General features: G+C 40.7%; 1 protein-coding gene across 1 annotated transcript in view; it reads right to left on the bottom strand.

Moving 5' to 3' along the window:
- The window catches only part of LOC118341182 (ankyrin repeat and BTB/POZ domain-containing protein BTBD11-A), a 181,719-nt gene extending 163,083 nt beyond the window's left edge, over positions 1-18,636 (bottom strand). The window contains exon 1 of the mRNA XM_035679384.1: positions 17,320-18,636. Within this exon, the coding sequence (XP_035535277.1) occupies positions 17,320-18,184 (865 nt within the window). The 5' untranslated portion in view covers positions 18,185-18,636. The remainder of the gene's footprint in view (positions 1-17,319) is intronic.
- Positions 18,637-21,872: the final 3,236 nt, after the last annotated feature.

Below are 21,872 nucleotides of genomic sequence, written 5' to 3'. Positions count from 1 at the left end.
AAGAGAACTTATATCAGACCACTCTATCGGCCTCACTCTCTTTCCCCCATGAGGATGTAGGGATTTATGCGGAGGAGAAAGCACTCAAAATGATAGCAGTGTACCAACAGCCAGGGCGAAAAACCCCTGAGAGCCAACCAGGGGTAGGAGGAGGGCTGGGGGTTGTGGTGGTGTGGTGGCATGGGGGGTGCTGGGGGAAGCCCGGCAAATGAAGGCATGATTGATGTTTCCTGGGCAATTTCACAGCCATCGACTTCCAACAGGGAGAGGGAGAGAGAGAGAACCAGAAAGAAGACGGACAACTTTTCAATGCTAAAAAAAAGTCCTAAAGGAAGTGATCTTGAGTCACCTTAAGATGTGAAAGTCTGCAGCGACTTACTGAAAATAAGATGCAAATAGAAACAGTGGGAGTTAACCAGTTGAATCAATAACATTTCCAGTTTCAGCTCCATCGAACACACATACTCTAAATGATTGTACCAGAAATATTTTTAAATAATACTTCTAACTCTTAATTCTTAGCCTAGAAACATCTCATAGCCTTTATCTTCATAGAATAGACACAGGCGTCAAAGCACAATTCGGATGCGTATTATAGTTTGGTCCATTTGACTCGTCTGATCGTGCCCAAAAATCTATCAAAATGAACAGGAGGAGGGGGTGAATCGGCCATTAATGCCACTACAACCTGCCATAGATTCCCATTGAAATGAGACAAACCTAGGTGGTGGAAACACTTCCACTTTTGTCCACAGGGGTCGCCAGAATCAACACAAATTTAAAGTTTGAATATGCAACATAATAAATGTTTCCCCAAACAATCAAGCAATTAATGTGCCTTTATGTGAGCATGTTCTCTGATTTCAAACATTTCTAAAACACTGCAGCATGATTTGCAAAATGATTAGAGGCGAGACCACTGGTATGATACATCGAGGCTCCAGGCGAGGCATTAAAATTACACTGATGTATTGAATCGTGAGCTGTTATGCCTCCATAATTTAATTTACAATAATCACAAAAGAGCTAATGATGATAAAGAGAAGCAGACAACTCAGAGAAGTGTTTTTAAAGATTTGTGGGACAAAGATTGTGGACTGTTACAAAAAGGAGCTTCGACTCAATAGCACGATCATTTCTATTGCTGAAGCTATTAGTGGACTAATTCATTAGTCAACTGTAAATGCCAAATACTGAGTACCAAATGTGTGTCAAAATCTGTTTTACATCATTGGAAGCTGTATATCATTGGGTTTTAGACCGTTGCTCAGACAAAACAAGCAATTTGAAGACTCAGCACTGGGATTTTGGGGATTTTCTCTTGTGATTTTTTTCGCTTTTTCTGATGTTCTATTGAAAGACAGAAAAATGACCCTGATATTTTGTAGTTCAGAGTAGATTTTATGCATACTCATATTGACTCAGTCTGACTCATACATTTAAAATGAGCTTTCACTGAGCAAAATGCAGGTCAGGGAGATGCTACCACCCCCCTGATGATGCATTCATAGGCGCAAAACAAGCCAAAAAACTGTATTTTGATGACGGTACCAGGCAGCCCCTGGGACATTACGATGGATTGTGGATACTGATGAGATTGTGTGTCTGTTTAGGGAGTGTGGGAAAAAAAATCTACTGCTGTGAAGCCTGAGGATTATCTACTTTGAGTGTGTGGACGCAGGTATAACGGTATCATGCTGCTGCCTCGTGTAGGTGTGTATTTGCATAGGTGAATGAGTTCTTGCGTGAATAAACTTGGCATTGTAGGATATGCATGAATACCTATCTCTGCACTTAACGTTGGGTTTGCTGGCTTAAATTTAAGCTGTTTAACACACTTCAGAGAGTTTTTCAGAGAGAGACTTTTTTCTCTGTTTATGTTATGAAATGATGATGTTATGAGACTGCTTTGTGAAAATGTGTTACTACGTCCAACAAAAACAGGCCTGATACTGTAATTTACACAATCTTTCTTTGTTACACATGGGTGCAGCAGCAACAAGGAGTGACAATGCAGCATTGTTTACTGGCACTCATAACCTTCTTAACAGTTAACAGTTTAAGCTTTACAGTTTAAAGGTTTATTTAGGATGATCTATTGGCAGAAATGGAATATAATAACCATATGTATGTTTTTATTAGTGTATAATCACCTGAAAATAAAAATTGTCATGTTTTCGTTACCTTAGAATGAGCTGTTTTTATCTACAGAGAGAGCGGGTCCTCTTCTACAGAGTCTGCCATGTTGAACCGCCATGTTTCTACAGTAGAACGGACAGTAGTTTCTCTCTACTGTACCCGTTTTAAAGTTGGTGGCAATCTATAACTTCTAGATGCCCCTAAATCCTACACACTGGTCCTTTAAGTTCTCTGCCAGGAAATGGTAGATTTCTCCCTCCAGGATAAGAGGGTTGGGGGTGAGTCGAGTTCAAGTATCTTGGGGTCTTATTCAGGGTATTATGGAGCATAATATCAATCAGCGTCAGCATTAAATGAGTGTAGATTTACATTTAGATGCTAGACGGAGCTACCGTACATGATCTGGCCATATCGTGTTTTAATTAGATTCCCAACGCATCTCTGACCTAACATTTTCTACATTTTTGTTAACGCTGGAAAGGCCTTCCTTCTGAATATGAGACTATTCCAGGCAGTTGCCATATTTACATTGTTTCATTCACTGTTAATGAGAGCGGGGATTGCAAGATGCAGAAGGAAGGAGAAGGAAAGGAGAGGAAAACAGTATGAAAGGAGAGAATAATACTTACTTTAAAAGCTAAGTTTAAAGCTTTAGTGGAAACCACATGGTGTTTAAGGCCTTTAGAACGGAAATACTGTCACTCCTTTACTTGAGTTTAAAGTTTGAGTTTGAGTAGGATTGATTTGAGGTTCAGAAAAGAGTTTAAAACCATTATGTAGCTGTGAGTATTAACACCATATCACCTGACACTCCAACAGGTACAGTAATGCAAACACGCACAGGTGCCAATGTGTCTCCAGACGCCTCTATGTGTGTCAGCCTGCACGCCCGCTGCAATCTGGTTATGGGCAATGAATCAGGTTTGGGTAAACAAGAGCTGGGATACAACCTGTCTACACCCCACTGTGCCTCTACTTGTCTGTCACGTCGACCAAAGGACCAGAGGATGACGCAAAGCTTGTCCAACCAGACAGGTGGCATAGCAAAGTAGAACCACAGAGGGGATAATCTTAGTTTGTTATTATGCAATAACATGTTAAAGCTGTGGGTGTACACACCTATTAGGAGACATTGTGTAAACAGAAGAACCAAGCTTGGCAACAAACTGAAGGAAATATTTGTTTCACATGAATTCATATTCTATCCAATAAATCCTTGAGTTTCACTTTCAACTTCACTAAGAAAATGCTCTATTTGAGTCCTGGGAGCTGTTTTTTTGGACTGCGGGGGTGGAGTTGCACTTCTTGTTTGCATTTTCCCTCAAAGATCCCTGCTGTCTATTGATTTCATAAGAAACGTCTTACACAATATAGCGCATTCAGACCTGATCAATAAACTGAACACAAACCACCACAATTATCCATTTATCGCCTCCAGTGCTCCCTCCAAACACAATATGTTGTTAGCAGGTTGAAAGTGCTGTTCAAAGACTGGCATTAGTGTTTTCTTATGACATGCTCTGTAGATTGAATGTCACTGTGTTGGGGCAGCTAATGCAGCCAGGTGTGTTTTTAAAGCAATTTAAGGATATTAACCACATTTTTAACCCCCCCCCCCGAGTGACCCACTACCGTCACTTTCTATGAAAACAGAGAACCTTGGTAGTTCAAAAACACATAAATGTCAAATGCACCTGCATAACTTTAAAATGTCTTCTTATTACTCACTCATTACTCACTCTTGCTGCGACATGCTGTCATTTCCTCACTTTAGAATACAATACAGCTGCCCTCGTTGGGAAAGCAAACAGCAATTAGTACAAGGACGACGACAAGAGATCAGTCTGAGATGGCATTCAATGTCTAATTAAATATCCTCGGTGCAAGTAAACAGGCAAAGATTTGAGGAGAAAAGTCACCAAGGGGAGCTGGTGAGAGCAGCAACCATGCACTGATTGCACAGAGCAGAAGTTCTCCTTGTAGCTTTCTCTTTTAACGTCTATCTTGTAACCGTTATGAAATGCTTCATGTCAGTGGGAGGAAGTGTTCCTGCCTACACAATAGCAGGGAGCAAAATTGCTACATCTTCCCATGAGTCAAGTTGTGAGCAACTCCGAATGTCAGGACCACTGTAGTGGGACTGTGTCGCTGTCGCCGTTTCTCAATGAGCAGTCATTGAGAAACGGCTTATGTAACTGTGGGCTTTCAAACAACAAAAATAAATGGAGTTCCTTTTGTTATTGCCGGCTCTGCGAGTTGGCGTTTGCACTTGTCAAGTGAGGATTAAGTGGTAGAGTCGACAAACAATGGAGAACAAGAGGGGAGGATGTGTTCAAGTCCCAGTTTAGTAGGAGTGTGGGTCTTAATCACAAAGGGTATTCCCTCTAAACTCCGTTACCCAGAATGCTCAGCATCCCTATCACTGGCCTATTTTGTGCCACTGTGGCACCAGATGGTTCTCCCCAGAGCAAGGAGCCTAATTTCCCATCACCACCTGGGAACAGCCAGAAACTGATCCCGCACTCACCCCTCATTAATTAAGTGCTGTAATGGCATGGAGTAGAAGCCGCCTGTCCTGTCGGGATGTAACACCGAAACCCTGCAGCTCGGCGAACACGAGGACGCGGAGGCTCTATTTATCTGCGTCCACTTTACTGACCAGTGCAACATTTTGTCCCTATTCTCCACCTGTCCTTTTCTCACTTTGTGGGTGTAACTGTGGAAATAAAAACATGAGAAGGACCTTTCCGTACTGGAAATGCACTACATGAATATTTACATTCATCAATTCATTCATCAATTGTTTTAATTGTTAATGCAGTAACCCTAACCATTCGATATGAGCTGAGGGATACGTCTGAAACTGTGAAAACTAATTTTGTCACTTTAATTTAAATTATTTTGTAGTTTTTTTATATGAAACATCATTCAGTAGAAACACAACATAATCATATTGTCCTAATACAATTCCACAGAATGTAAAAAGATGATTATATTAAGCCCTAAAAACAATGTCAAATATAGTCGAAATTCACAAAACACAGATATTTATATGTGACAAAATAAACTAAGCACTAACACTTCAGAGCTGAATAATGATATGAAAGTTAAGTGTCTCATTGAGCACCGACACAAATCTGAGTGAAAATAAATGTTTATAACTATCAAAAAAATCTCTTTTTAAAAAACTCTTCATGTTGCTGTTCAAACCATTTATCAAGTAGGTTTAGTTAAATCCCATTTTTAATGACATCTTCCTGAGGACAGGGGGCAGGGCAGCAGAAAAAACATATTTTAGCCACCTAAAAAAAGGCCAAGATAACAAAAACATCAGTTTAAGTGTACGCTAGAATATTTTTACCACTTGATTTTGCCTGAGACAGCCCTTTCAAACAAGCTAGGAGTTGGCTCAGACGTATAACCACACCTAATTCAAACCCAATGAATGATAACATTGAGAATTTGGATTCAAACTCATTTATAATACTTCTTAGGTGCATATTGTGAAGTACATAAGATCCTAAATTACATACTTAGAAGGCTATCGTATGCATTTTTACAGTATTTACTCAGTGAATTTGTAAGCTATTCGATTCAGACCAGATCAAGTATACTGGTGTCCAAATTTCACTTTCCCTTTGACAGCCTGTAGATTAGTTTGTTCCTGTTTAGACTGATTCCAGAAAATACCACCATAATACTGCAGACTGCTTTTGAATGCAGCACTTCAGTAAAATCATTTCTGAGATGATCAGATACCAAAATTACCCTTTAATTTGGTGTCGAATGACTAATCAAATCATTGTTTATCACTGCCTATAAACTGCTGTGATTTCAGCCAAATCAACGTGTACTTAAGTTGATTTAAAGGAGATCAATAAACCAGAAGCGGAGTAAAATTAAAAACGGCGTAGCCTCGCAGTTATTCAAACAGTTGCTTTCAGTCTGTAAACTGGAAGAGGAGACTCACTGTATGCAGTATTTAGAGGCTCCTTTTGGTACATAACTTACAAGTTATTACACAAGCATTGCACAATTCAATGTAGAGCGACAAATTATGTATGCTTAGTAAGCCTCTGAATAAAACTGTGTGAAGGAGATCCGTCACTACTGGACATGAGCTCAAAGATGTCAGATATGAGGTGTTTTTTTATGAAATCACCAAATTGGTAGAAATGCTAACATTCAGCTTTTAATCTCTTTTTGATCCTTTAAAACCAACTTATTGCAGCTCATCCGCACTTAAATTGCATCCAAATAAAAATAAACAAAAAAAGGTTATTGGCCTTTGGTTAGATTGTTTTTCCATCAGAAGTCAATGTGAGAATTAAAATGAAAACACATGAAAGGAAAAGTGCATTTCGTCTCTGGTCTTGCATAAATATGGACACGCATTGAAATAACTGAAAAACCTTTCTTGTTGATTCTAGCAAAGCCTTTAATCACTGCTAGAACACGAGGGACAGACTAGTGAAAGCCAAGTAATCATGTTATAGTTTGTGGTAATCTGCGCTTATCGGGGGCTGCCGGGAGATGTTAGCTAACTATCACATTGAAGACAAACGTGAGCCACCAACGTGCAACCCTGCAGGAAGGCGTCAGCACAAAAGCTACAGACAAGCTGAGGTCAACCCGAAGAGGCTCTCTGAGCCACCACAAGCAAAAACATAAAAGACTTTGTACAAAGGGTAAGGGAGAGAGACATAAAAGACTTCCTGTTTCTGTAGGAAGTTCTCATAAAATTTACAGGAAACCGAGTCTATACTGGAGAGAAGAAGAGGTGTTAGTTTGCAGAATGAAAGGCTGCTACAGCAGGGGAAGATGGGCTTAGAGAGGGAGGGTATGGAGGGAATGGGGGGTATGTTTTCAAGTGTTGAATGCCGTTAAAGGACAGACGGCTTAAATTGATATTCGTACATTGTTGGCTTGTTGGAAAAGTGATGAGAAAAAAGGTTCAGCAACTATCAATCGTCCTCTTTTCTCTAATGTAGGACAAACCCAACACTGAGTGTGTGGGGAGCTACCAATGACTCAGGAGGTTTTGAAATAACATGAATGAAAAGTCTAAAACGTCTAATGGCACTCAGTGGTAACGTTAGCGAGCTAGACGAGCTAAATTCAGCTCCACGGGTACTGCAAAGGCAAAAGGGGTAAAAAAAAAAAGTGTTTCATCAATGTTCATTGGCTGTGAAGTTCTGCAATCAGCAGGTAGTCACTGAAGTTGAAAGCTCGTTTCCTAGCAACGTCGGCTCTGGGATGTCAGTTAGTCTCTGTCATGGGAAATGCCAGCGGTGGACACTTCAAAACCAGTAGTGTCTAACTGTCAGTGTTTTACTATTATGTATGATGTTTATGGATTATTAGCACTGCTGCGTTAATGTTTATGTTGCATTTTATTGCTGTAGATGTTTATTGGTTGGTTGAGCTCATTTTAACTACTTTAATCTACAGCAATGCATCATATATCTATATATCTATAAAATGACCATATGTTTGTATTGTCGCTGTCCAGTGAGAACCAGGTTTCTCTTACAAAGTTCAGAAAAACAGGCCTGTTTTCAGCTTTTGTGGCAATGCAAAGGGGTTGGGCTGTTTTTAGCTTAAGAAGTAGGAGAATTTTGTCATATTCTCTTGACTTTTCACATATTGGAGGAGTTTATCAGAAATATTCAGATTTAAAACCACTATATTGGGATATACATGGTCTTCAATGGACAGGAATGGTATGAAAAATAGTAATTAGCAACTAAAGCTGTCAGACTAATGGAGTAAAAAGCACAATATTTGCCTTTGAGATGTAGTGGAGTAGCAATATAAAGCATAGGGTTGCATTAAATGAAATATGGTTAGTAATTACCTTGAATCAGTACATAAAGGACTATTGTGTAACACTTATGAGGATCCAATGGCATAGATGGAATATAATATTCATAAGTATGTTTTCATTAGTGTATAATCACCTGAATATAAGAATTTTGTTACCTTAGAATGAGACGTTTGTATCTACAGAGAGAGCGGGTCGCCTTTGGCCTTTAGTCTTCAGAAGGAGAGGGTGAAGAGAGGGAGTTGCAATCTGCAACTACACTGCTGAATACCACAAAATCTCACACAGTGGTCATTTAAGTTGAGAAAATGTACCTAGTTTAATTCCACCACTAGGAAAAAACACACCCAAGAGGCCTCTTTGGAAAACATGCACAATAGCCACACTTTCATCCTCGCTTTTATTTCCTCGTATAAAAATGTGCACACAGGAACCGTCAAATTTCATTTCGACTTGAAGGGACGTGTGAGGAGGGATAAGCTGAAAAACAGTCTGGAGGGAAGAAGTCAGTGGCGAGATAAGCATCTGTCAGTTTCATTCATTTTGAAGTACAGTCAGTGGAGAGACCGGAGTCAACAGCCGCATACAAAGTGAAGCCGAGCACTCAGAGCGAAGCATTCAAATGGAGGGAAGGCTACAGAATACAGGTTGTTTCTGATTTAAATACATTTCTCTTCACATAAGCAACTTAAACTCCAGGAGCTTGTAGTAAGTGTGTGAAATAATAGCAAGGGGAGGTTAATAAGCATGGAAGAGGGGGGGAGTTCTGATTGATGCATGCTACTTTTAAAAGTAACTCACATGAAGCTGGAACAATGTAAGTCATCTAACCGGTTGCATAATTCAACAGCACAAGTGCTGGGTACTAATGAGTAACCAAACCAAACTTGAATATATTGCTGAAATGATATGATTGCATCCTACGTAACTCATTTGTTTCCTAACAACTGATTTAATGAGACATTAAACTCAAGAGGGCAATCAGTCAGTTTTATTTTTCTTCTGACCAAAATCTTTTTCACGAGCGCCTACACGAAGCTTTTGTGATGCCAATTTTTTTTGTTGTTGATTCTAGCTGAAAATTCCCCTCTTTGACAGCATGAGAAAAACTAACCACACAGCATTACAAACACTTTGAAGTGACACCGTCTGTGTACTGGCCAACAGTTCAAAAAGCAATCATGAAAAGTCCCAGAGAGACAAAAAAACAATCACTGACTCCATAAATGAGTGTCAGAGGATGTGATTTTTTTTTTTTTGTTAGACCAACATCCTCCTTCCTCATCCAAGAATGAGATTGGTATTAAAGAAAGACAAACACAGCCGCTCAATAGCTTGACTCATGTCATAATTTGTGAGTTTCAAATCCGGTCAATAGCTTTAGTCATAGTTGTGTTTTCTCAGAAGTCTTGATATTGGTGTCTGATTTCTAAGAATTGCAGTGACTGCTTAAGTCCAGCTGGGTTTTATTGCACAAAAAATATATCACACTGGGATTGTTTTCTAAAAAGCACAAAGAAGAGTCTTGTGAGCTGCAGAGCCCCAAAAAACATTGTTTGTGCTTAAGGTGTGACAAAAGCAACATTACCAGAGTTCAAAGAACAACCGAGAGACGCCTAACAGGAAGGAAAACATACAGTATAGCTGACAGGGTATACCATGTGGGTTTCACCAAACCTTACAGCATCGCAGACTGTGTGATACAAGAGCACGGCAGCTCGATAAAGTCTCACTTTTGATTTCTAAATCAAAGAGAAATTTCACTTCTGCTCAACTAAAAGTGTTTTTAGAGACTTGGGACTGCTGTCTACTGGCCATGGAGATAGTTTTGGTTTCATGTGTCAAGGTTTTGAGATAAAAATCTCTGAGGTTTCTAATGACATCTTAATGGGGGTGAACGTGTCTTTATGTCAAAACAACCTATAGTGGCTCTCCATAATCCAAAAGTCGTTCATTTTCTCACTTTCTACAACATCTGTGCATGGCGCCCACACTACCGAAAGACCCTGGTTAGGGTAAATAAACTATGGTTGATGGAGTTAAGCTAATAAAATAGTTAAAGTTAGGGAAGGAAATGTTGTTGCCAGCTTATACGTTCTGTGATAGAAAGCCTTGAATGTAAATTAAGGATGTACGAAATTGTTTAGTACAGATGTAATTCCTAGTATAAATAGTAGCTGACATGATGATGATGACAAACCATTTAAAGATGAAATAACCAAATGTTGAAATGTCTTCTTGTGGCTTTTCTAGTGAATTAAATACAACAGTTTTCATCAGTATTCAGATACTGTGTAAATTAAATGTAAATTAAACTGACCCTTCAAAGCAAATAAAGGAACAAATCACTCTAAAGTCAGTAATAAGTTCAACCCCTTTTTCATTTAGTTCTAGCAGCAGAAGTGAAAAACAACAAAAAATGTCCTGAAAATGATCTGAAATCAAAAGTAAAACGAAACTTTCTGCATGGCCAGACCCCATCTGTGCTATAAGTCATAAAATGTGTTGGGCTTTTATTTTGTCATTTGGGTGAAATGACCCCTTTGGGGAATCTTGTGTACCATCATCCTCTGGCATTACTGTGACTCTCCTAGCAGAAAAAAAGCTAATTTTCAAAGAATATAGCGCAAAGTTCAAATTAAAGCAACCGACGGTGCTTCATGAGCCCCTCAAGGATATAGCTGTTGTATTAAGTTTGCATACGCTGACAGATAACATCAAACAGCGGAGCATCTTCTGACAGCCACTGTCACACAAATTGTCTCGACATCAAAAGGAGCCGGGTGAATCTCCAGACTTTCAGGATGCGTCATCTAAACTCACTGTGGCATCATGTTGGATGTCGGATTTTCCAAACTTGGACTGTACAATTAGGTCAATTTGACATCGCAGCATTGTTTCCATTGATTCCTTCCTCACCCGCTGAGGTCTCATCAAACACACTCCAAATACCAAACGGCCACCTGTTGTACTGGCTTCACAGCCATAGCACGGGGTCAGGGGTCAACAGATTGAACTGATTAGACACAACAGCGCCGGAATGTCTTTCAACACGGCCGTGATCAGGGTGTGAAAATACAAAAAGGGTAGGAAAGGGTAAAGAGAGACAAAAATACTGCACATATGTGACGTCCTTTGTGCTTTCTTACATTGCTACCAGACAACACTTAAAGATAAACACAGCCTGTGTGTGTCCAATGCACTTTTATCTTATTACAGCCACAATACTGACCCCCAGTTTGACTGGATTATTTAGCCAGAAATGATTTGTACAACACATAAGCTCAATTATAGTGCTGTATAATCAGGTACAATAGCTATATTAATATTAATATTATTACATTCATGCATTGTAGAAAATAAGCAATAGCAATTTGTCTCTGCAGGCTAACATCTTTTTTATTGTACAGTCCAAGTTTAGCAGACACACAGGAAATAGAGGCACAGCTTGGGTTAAATTTTCTTATTATTGTGCAGCGGAAATAATATTCTTCAATCCAAATGGTTAAAAAATGTCTTTCAGGATTGTGTAAAAGGGGTTTATCTTATCTTTACAAACTGGAGCTAATGTTATGTACCATATACAAATACACAGAGCACATTACAGCACAGCAGACACACAGTATCACTTCATTCACCGTTTTAAACAGCTGGCTGAAGGCAGCAAGCGTCTTTGTTGAACCATTCAGCCGCTAAGGTGTTAGCTTCACTGGCGCTGATGGATAGCTCTGAACCCAGCAGATATTCCTGGCTTGTTGCACTTATTCGGGGCCTAAATATTCTTTAGCTGCCTCAACATCTTGTCTTCCTACTGAGCAGTCTTTGGGTCACATGAGAAACATTTTCTAATGTCCATTTTTAATGCTAGCTAGCTGACTGAAATTAGGTGCTTATCTTCCTCTTTACTTCCTGTAACTTTAACCATCACCTGAGTGGACAAATGTACAATCATTAGTGGACATTTGTATCAATGTATGAACTGATATGCTTATTTTGTGTATCTAAAATGTATTCTTGTCAAATTATTTGTTTAAGTCTGTGTAAAATAATAATAAATAGGATTTCTGAGCTCCTCACACCAAGGCAAAAAGGTGTACATACAAAAAGTAGCCACTAAATCATTTTCAGATTTAAAAAATAAAAATTTAGATATTTGTCATCTTAAAAATCCAGTTTCAGTCAGGATATTATTCAGACTTTTGTCCTTTTTTGATGGGATAAAACCCTTAGAAGCCAATATGGTAAATGCCATTTTGCAAGCATCTATTTTAAGTGTTGAGTCGACATCCGGGACACAACAGGTTTTGTTGTCTCGCAATTCAGTAAGGAAGCACGGCAAGGAAAGTCCTACAGGTCTGAATCTCTAGAAGACATTTTATCTCGACCACACAGACCGATCAGATGAAACATGCCAACGTAGACTTGCACAACTTCGGGTGTTAAAAATGAATGAGAGGAATTATCATCTTTGTTCTCTGCAGCTCCCTGGTGTTTCCTGTTGCTAATTCCTAATCTTAATGACTACCAGATAAGCACAAGTGTTAATTAAAGGGAGCTGCATAATTATATCTCTGAGGGACCTGCGCCAGTGCCCCCTCACAACCACCTCCTCTAGCTGACACTCCAGCCTGGTTTCTCTTCCCGCACTTTACTCGCTCACAACATTAAGCATTCACCGCTCTCACACTCCTCTCATTATCTCATCCTGACCCAGTGCTTTTCACCTACTTTCTGAAAATGGAAGGGGATCCACGCTCCAATGACATGGAAGTAATAAAACCACAACACTTTGGGCCGGTCCCACATGCCCGGAGCAAAGTTATAGGTGTTTTCTGGAATCCCTTCCAGTGAAATCACTGAGAAGCATATGAAATGAAAGTCAATATTTTCACAAGCCACTAACATGGAGGGAAAACTAGAGACGGATGCAGCTCATAAAATACATCTTGGCCTCGAAAACAACTTCACATAACTTCACAGTCGCTGATCATTGCTGAAAATGAAGCTGGGGTGGAGGGGTGTGGGTGCAGCCTTTGGTCTTATGAAATTACCGTGACACAGAAATCCATCACAAACCAGCTTGCCCGCCCGGGTGCTCGCATCTCCACCAGAATGACAGCAATCTGTCAGCTCATCTGCGGGTCCACCCCAAGGAGGGGAAGGACAGGCTGAAAATAATAACAGAATGGACAACAAAAGGCCTTTGCCAGAATCATGTGGTTATGAGCTGAGCTTATTAAAAACCACAGTGGAAAATAAATATGCAAACATCCAGCCCGCCCTCTAGCAGAAAACACAATGAAATATGGTGTGAAAGACAGAGAGTGAAGAAGGAGGGAGAACAGACTCCCCACTGCTAATTTAATAAACTGACTATAGCAGGCTATGCAATTCCATTATGTTGTGTCATCTGTCCTGCGGAGGTTGGATCAGTTCCTTGGGGAAGGTCACGGCAAATGACAGACATAATCAGATGCAATCAAGTCATTCGGGATCCCAAATTTAAATGCCGCCCCGGCAGGTTTGGAAGCCGGTGACCGTGCTGTTTGTTTCTGATGTCACTTGTCATAAGGTGGTTCAACATGACTGACAAGAGAGAGTCAAACACGGTGAATCCTTGTTGAGAATTACGCCTCAGGAGACACCCAATATCTCACCAAAAAGTTTGGCAAAGTGCGTCATGTCATATAGCACCCTTTATGCATGGCACATATACAGACAAGGTACAGTAGCCAGGAGACAAATATAATAAAACTGTTGCTTTTCTGGCAAGTTGAACCACGTCATTGCTGGTAAATCGAACAGTGGCGTGTCCAGACAAGTTGATGCACATCAATTTCTAATACAACCATGGGATTTTAACGTATTTCAACCTCTTCGAGTCATCCGTCTCACACGCACCTGATGGAACAGATACACTTCTGTTTTAATCAATACAGCTACACAGGCTGAGTAATAGCTAATGTTTCACCAGTGCTATATGCACACACACGTAGCTGCTATTTTCTCAGGTTTTACATGCTTAACTACAGTGATAGTCGTTGTATTTTTGCTTTAAGGTGCTGCCAAAAAGTGGGTGACCTTGACCTAGACCCATGTGTAACAGTCAAGTTTAAGGTGGGGGTTACAGTTGGGTAACCACAGCAGTTTGGGTGGTTTTAGTCATAGCTAAATAAGAAACGTGTCCAGTGAGTGACGGTTACATCATAGCAGAAGACTTGAATTGAACCTTGGGTGTTAGAATTGAAACCTTATTAACCTTAAGTATCAGTTTGATGTTTGTTCAAACTCATAAAATAATAAATATTATATTATATAACAAAATATTCCTAACATGGGGACAATTCTCGTGAACAATGACTGTTCTTTCTTAGAATTAAAGGAGGAAGTAGTGTGGCATTGTTATAGTGCTGCAAAACCTCCTACAAAGGAAGTTGAGGTGGATCGTCGGATTAATAAAGTGTGTCAGGGGCGAGCACGGCTACCGTCTCCCGTTTGTTCCTTCAACCCGAGTAATTTTAGTTGCCTAAAGTTAACCAGACCTTAACCATAGATGTAGCATATCAGAAAACACTCACGTGAATCGTTTCTGTAATTTGAGTAATTTCAGAGAGCAACAATGTCATCCTGCCAATGTGCCCCAGATTAAAAAAACATTCATATGAGTCATTTTGAAAGGGACAGTGATTTTGTCATTTCATAACTGAAAACATATCTCCACCTGTAGACAGTTAAACTAGCCGTTGCTTGTATCAGAATGAGTGTTACTAATCAAAAACCTCCATGAAAGATACATGAACCGCCTATGTGTGCATCTTCAATCTGCACAAGTCTCTTTATGTGCAATGGTAAATGCCAGAACTCCGGAAAATAAGCATAATGTACAGGCTGGACAGCAGCATGTACCACTGAAAACAAAGGAAGTGGAGAAAAAGCCTCCATTTAGCTCTGCTCGTTAGTCAGAGCAAAGAGGCTGTCACGTATGGTCAGTGGGAGTGCAGAGCATCGTGGATTTAGTCATTATGTGCTGCGCTGCTTTTGTTCCCCAGGTGAAATTTTAAACAGGAGACCATGTTTCCTACCAGAAGGGCTCTCCCAGAATAGTCTCATTCTTATTCCTCGCTTTGTTTGCTCAAAACTACATGGAGATATTGCAACCATATGAGTGTTTGATTTGAAGGATGGTTAATGTTTTCACCCCCGGGGGGTCTGATAGGTCGGATACCGCTTCTTTGACATGTTGGGTCACAAAGATAAAAAGAGCACAGTTTTAAAATCCTCACATTTTTTTGCCTTCCTAACTGTGACAGAATGACATCATGCTTTTCTTGTGTGTGAGTGCAAATTGTAGCCTCCTCTGCACCATCAGGAAATGATGCGTTCCTTGGGTTGGAGTGGAAGGGAGGGGGGTGCATGCTTGGCTCTGCATCCTGTCTACAGAGAGAAAAGTACCTGTTTCTCAGCTGCAATTTCAGGACAATAAGGAAGCAGTTGTGTGCAGCATCTATCACCCAGGCCATATCTCAATGTTGTCAATGTGATTAAAGGATGAGAAAAAAAAATTTCTCATCCCACATCCAGCTGTAACAATTAGTCAGTGGGTAGAAAATGAATATGCAACACTTTTTGATTTTTTTCCAAGCACAAATGACAAACATTTTCAGTTTCTAGTTCCTCAAATGTGAACGGTTGGTCAGACAAAAGAAAACACTTGAAGATGTCCCCTCTGCCTCTGAGGAACTCTGATCGGCATTTCCTTTCTCAATATTTCTAATTCAAGGTTACTTTTTGTACAACCGACTGTTTCAAACTAAAATATTTACAGTTCATGATGTCATAGAATGAGGGGAAAGCAGCAAATATTTACATTTGAGAAGCTTGAACCATCAAAATGTCTGTAATTTTTTGCTTGAAAATTAACTTTTTTTACAGCATGATGAAATAGTAGGGTAAACACAGGTGTTGGCAATGATACCCATTAAGGTTCTGCTCCATTCAGGTCAAACCAAGTCTGCTAGGGTGCTGCTATTGCTCACTAAAGATGCTCTGCTACACACTAAATATAAACTAGTATCATTGTTAACGCTTTTGTTTACCCTGCTATTTCATCTCAAAATGGCTGCTTTGAAAAAGGCTGTATTGTTTTTCATGACAGAGGCTGAAGGGTCTGCATTACAGAAAAAAACCCTGAATCCATGACATTGAATTTCTAATCACGCCAAATCACTGAGGAACCCATTTCAGATCGATGTCTCCTGTAACAACCTTTTCCAGGTGCTATCACCAAGGAACAGCTCATCCACGAGTCTCAGAAGTGCTGAGAGAAAAACAATCACGCTGAAACAATTAGCAAAAGAGCCGCAATATGATTGTTTCTGGTCAATATTGCGCGGCCTAGTTTGGCTCTCAGCTGAAGAATAACATTTCAAGTCCCTTCTGCTTTATAGTTTCAGCCAACTCATTCAGGGCTTTGGATAAGAGGGCCAGCCCACACTGACAGCTTACACCTTCTGGAGTGAGACAGTAATAGCATTACCAACGAGGCCAGCACACACAATATAAACACAAATCCTGCTCCTGCAAAAAAAATCACGACTCACATATCACCTACTGTATGCACTCCCCAGAGGCTCACTCCATATCATAAACAATCATTTACATTCCTAATGAAAGTCTGAGGACACAGTAGCTTCAAAGGCAGAGAAAGGTGGAGTGTGTTTGATATTTTTTCAATCATAAATACCTATTCTGACTATAGCTGCCATAGCTACACAGATCCTGTTCCAGAGGTGGGCCTTGAGGTATAAGCTGAGGGTAATAAATATTCAAGGAAGCTGTCACGTCCTTTTGTTTGGGAGTGCAATTACACCAGCTAGATAAGCAGTGGTTATTCTGCAGCATAATTGCACAGTTTATAGTCATATTACTTTCCCAACCCTGCTACACAAAGCAGATTATCACTCTGTGCACTGAGGAAAGTATCTTCTCAATCAAATAGTCAGATTTATAATCATATTGTGCTCAAAGAGAATCATTCAAACTTGACATGGAGGAACATGTTTGTGTGTGTTTTCTTCAATCAAGACTCACTGGTCCCAGTTGAGTCACCATTCTCAAGGTGCAGCCACTTGTTTCTAGATATTTCTTGGAACACATGGACAACCCTTTGAATTGAGTGGTGTTTCACTTCATGTCAACATGATTTATAGTCTTATATGGTGGATTATACTGTGGGTGGTCAGTACACAAAACACACATAAGCCCCTGGCAATGGACAACCAATGTGACAAAAGAGTGTCCAATCAAATAATCACTGATTGGGAAACACATTTTCCTTCTTTTTGAACGTTTCTTACCACTTGAATTCTTGCCACAAATGAGGTGCTGGTAGTGCTGCAGCAGACCCCAGATCTCCGAGTCGTTGTTGATGGCTTGCTCCAGAGACTCCAGCGTAAACTTGGGGATCCCGTTGTCCCTCTCCACCAGCGCGCTGCGCAGGACGCGGCTGAACACCTCTCTGAACAGACTCTCCATGCAGGCGGTGAGGTATATGGCAGCGTGTTCGTGGATCCTGAGGGCCACCCGACTATCCACCATCCACCTGAAGAACTTCCCCACGGAGAAGACCAGCCCGCAGCGCTCCGACTTGCCTCGGCTGAACTTGTCCCCGGTGCTCATGTTGTACAGGGACAGGGCGCTGAGAGCCGCCGTGATGCAGTTGACGGAGATGGTCCATGAGAGCACCACCTTGATGGCGCTCTGGAGCTCATGCTTGGTGCACTTGGCGTAGCGCAGGCTGAGCCGCTGCGCCTCCCGGGCCACCCGCACCAGTGCGCGGCTGATGAGAGCCGACAGCCGCGCCAAGACCTCCGGTGGCGGGTTTCCCACCATCAGCTCCTCGTCTTTCCTCAGTGCGCCCTCCACCTCGCCGAGGCTCCATGGCACGTCCTCCAGCTCGGGCAGCTTGGCGCACTGACCCGAGCACTCCAGTATCTCCGTGTCCTCCGCCAGGACGGTGTTGACTGTGTCCAAACTGTTTTGTCGGCTGTGCATGGATTCGGTCAGATGCCAGCAGTTGCCCCCATGCGAGACGGACTGATGCGTGTCGGAGCAGCACAGCGACACGCTGGACGACCTGACCGAGTCCGCGGCTCCACCATAACCAGAATCAAGCGTTAAATCCTCCAGCGTCCTCACGACTGTCTTACCCTTGCCTGCCATAACTGCACCGCATACTGTTGGGTATGCTTGGTCTCTCAATTAAATGCCACAAACTCGTTTTCTTGCTCTCTTTTTTTTTTCCTCAGCCGCTGTCCGAGGGCTTAATTGTATTCCGCAGATTAAAGAGTGAAACGTGAAGAAGTGAGCCTCTACTTTCCTGTGTCTCCAAGTGTCTGGATGTGTCAGATATCCTCCTGTCCACAACTTCATACGCGTAACCCGAGAGCGCACAAACCCTCCGCGCTCACTGCAACAAGCGCAGCGCAGGCAGGGCTCCGATGGAGAGGTGGAGCCTGGAGCCCCGCGGGCAGAAACAAGCCAATCCGCGTCTCCATCAGCTGTGACTGACACGTACAACCTGCCTGCTACCTTTCAGCAGAGGCCATACCTGGTGCTGGTGATACATAGCTGCAGAATCAGAAGACACCCACGTAAACTGCCGTAGCCAACCAATCTGTTATTTGTCGTCTTGAAGCTGCAGTGTCGTGTAGCTGGATCCCCACTGGGAAAACACATGGTGGAAATGCTCTGTGGATAGTGTGTGTGTGTGTGTGTGTGTGTCTGTGTGTGTGGGGGGGTATGGACCAATGGCGTGAAACAACAGAGAGGATAAAAACAAACATATCCAACCTTTTTTTATTGTAACTTCACCACATAAAATACAGTGTCAGAGAGAGTAAATGGTTGGGAGGGGGCACAGACAGGAACAGTGCCTTTTTGTTAATATACCTCATTTGTTCTCAGTAACTAGAGGTCATGCAGTTGTTTACTCTGCTTTTATTTATAGCAGCATAGTCCTATAGCAGCTCTGCAGGAGAAGGAAAGGTGCACTTCTTGTGCCATTTATTTCCACAAATAGACATTTTAACCACAATATTGTCAGGTGCCTTTTTTAAATTCATTGTCCTTCTTGAATCAACATTTTCTACCATTGTGTTCAGCTAACAATATCCTGTTTGACCTAATTGTTATTATTGGAATCTGGACCAAAAACAAGATTTCTGAATGAACCTCTGTTATGAAAAAGAACGTTTTTGTTTTGTTTTTTATGAATGGCAAGGTCCTGCAGTTTTTGGCCTTTTATCTTCCACTAGTGATCATTTTAAGTAATAAGTGAAAGTGAGTCTGCAGCAAAGGAACACCTCAAGCTTTAATGCCAGATCCCTATAAATATTTTACAGATTAAAGCACATCAAGCTTTTTGAGGTCAGAGACACCTCATCCAGCAACATCCGGTGACAAAAAGAGGCCTCCTTCAAAGGTTTACTGTCACTTCATCATGATGTTGTTGATTTATTTCCCAAAATACACAATTTTTTTGTCAAACAAAGAGCGAGTGAGTCGAATCCTGAAGACGTGCTGAGAGGAACAGTTGGTGGAATGATGATTCATCCATTCTGCTGGGGCTTCTCCTTGTACATCTGAGCTGGACCGACCATCTGTCCACACTGCCTGCCGTTGCCAGAGGCCCTTTCATAGTTTCTTAGCATGACACTGCACTAGCCAATGCCAGAGCTGGAAAAAACTTACTACACTGGAATGTTTTTTGAGCAATGATGTGACGCCCACTCTCTTGCAGAGTGACTGACAGGGAGAGGTGTAAAACAAAATCACGCCTGTGTCTTAGTGTCATTGTTTGGCTGACAAATGCAACAATAGCATCACCACACTGCAGGATGTATCTGGGTTGATTTATTTATGCCAAGACCCTCTACATGGAGACACACTGGGCCTCTGAAGGAAACTGGATGAAACTTTTCTTTTGGGTAAGAAAAACTTGTTTGGGAAGATTTTTTGTTTACTGATTGTTGAATTATTTAACTGTCAACAGAGGGAGATTCTGATTTCTCCATAGAGAAAATAGCTGATTAAACTCCTACATATAAAGAGTTTTTATATGTAACCAGGTGTCTGTGACATTAGCCAAGTTCATCTTCCAGCAGTCTTGCCACGAGCTCTTGATGCAATGCAGCATATCTTGCTGACTAACTAAGGTGAGAGCGGTGGAGGTGGGCAGCTGTCAGCTGCTTCTCTACACGCACCGTGGTCCTCCAAAGCTTGTCCTCGCGTATTAAGCGTTGGTTGCCTGGTAACAGCAAAATGATCATGGTTTTCCCAGCAAGATGATAGATTGTTAGTATTTTGCCAGCAGAGTGAGTGCATCATATAAACACGCTTCTTTAGTCATGCTGTACAGTCACGTTTTTTAATTGGCAGTTCATTGAATCTTGTGGGTTTTTCAGACTTTATGTAAAGTGCATTGTGTGATTATGTTTCCAGTATATTGCTTTACGCTGTGTTACGCTTGTTTTGCTTGTTTTAAAATTGCATATATGTATTTTGTGCTTAAATGACTGTACATTTGGCACTTTTTAACTATGACTTATATTGAATTTTTGTATAATGTATTGTTATACTATTATGCAACAACAATAATGATGAAAAATAATAGGTTTATTACCTTAACACCATGCGTTTGTGGGAAATATTGGCCAATAAAGTGTAAAAAACATAAGAAAAAAAGTGCAGCCTCCACTATTTGATCATATATGGATGAATTACATCAAGTTATCGTCAGATATAGAAGAGGATGTTAGTGGCATGATGTTATACTGACACTCAGTGGTCACAGTAAAGTACTACTTCTTCTGTCCTTGGCTGTGTTTTCTATCTTGCATAATTACACACCATTTTATGTAAGAGAATATTGTGACGCATTTCTTATTTAGACATTAAAAAAACACCAAATATAGAGAAAATAAGATTACGTGGTCCGACTACTTCTAATAATACTGATGATAATAATACATTTGAAATATATTCGTGCAACTTATAAACACATAAATAGTAATATTATGACATCTTGGCTCAAAAAGTAAAGTAAGGCTTATTTGTGAAACACATTTTAACAACAAAGCAATTCAAAGCTTTACACGGGACACAAGGCAGAAAATAAAGTGATAAACACATTTGTTTTTGTTTATATAATAAACTGAAAACAGGAAGTTACAGAGCAGTTGCAGAGTAGTGCAAGATATGAACGAATGGTTCCGATTTTATTTGAATTAAGGGCAGTGGAGCCTCGATTCCAACAACACGTCAAAGCAAGCGTGAGATGTGGCTAAACTTTGCAGATTAAAGCTATAATTTGCACTTTAATTATAACCCAGCCCGCCTGAATACCCAGTAAAGCTCCTCTACAGTGTTTTAAGGTGCTGCTGCTTCAGGCAAGTGTTTTTTAAAGCCTTTATTAAACTGCACAATTGATTTCTAATATGAAGTGCGTCAGTACTACAGTGACACACACACACACACACACACACACGCACGTTGACGCGTGAGGTCAGTGCGCTCATGCCAGACTTCATGTGCTCATCCGGGTTCTTTAATGGTAAACAAGCCAGTGGGCTCTAAAGGCAGCCGGATGCATGGATATGTTTAAAGCATTGCATATTTTTAACACTAATAATATGTTTTCCAAGTCTATGTGCACATCTTTTTTTAATAACTAACTTCTTTTTAAACTTAAAACTAAACCAAAATATAAAAGAGTAGTAGAGTAGTGTTTTTTTTACTTATATATGTCTTTATTTAACTATAAGCAGTCAGTAACATTACCACATGTTCACCGTGCACGTTTATCTTTTTTTTAATAACTAACTTCTTTCTAAACTTGAAACTAAACCAA

The sequence above is a fragment of the Morone saxatilis genome, unplaced genomic scaffold (genome assembly GCF_004916995.1).
Source record: "Morone saxatilis isolate NCDOM2014 unplaced genomic scaffold, NCSU_SB_2.0 Contig10, whole genome shotgun sequence".
NCBI lineage: Eukaryota > Metazoa > Chordata > Actinopteri > Moronidae > Morone > Morone saxatilis.
The sequence above is the reverse complement of the archived record's forward strand: the minus strand, read 5'-3'. Positions and strand labels throughout refer to the sequence as shown.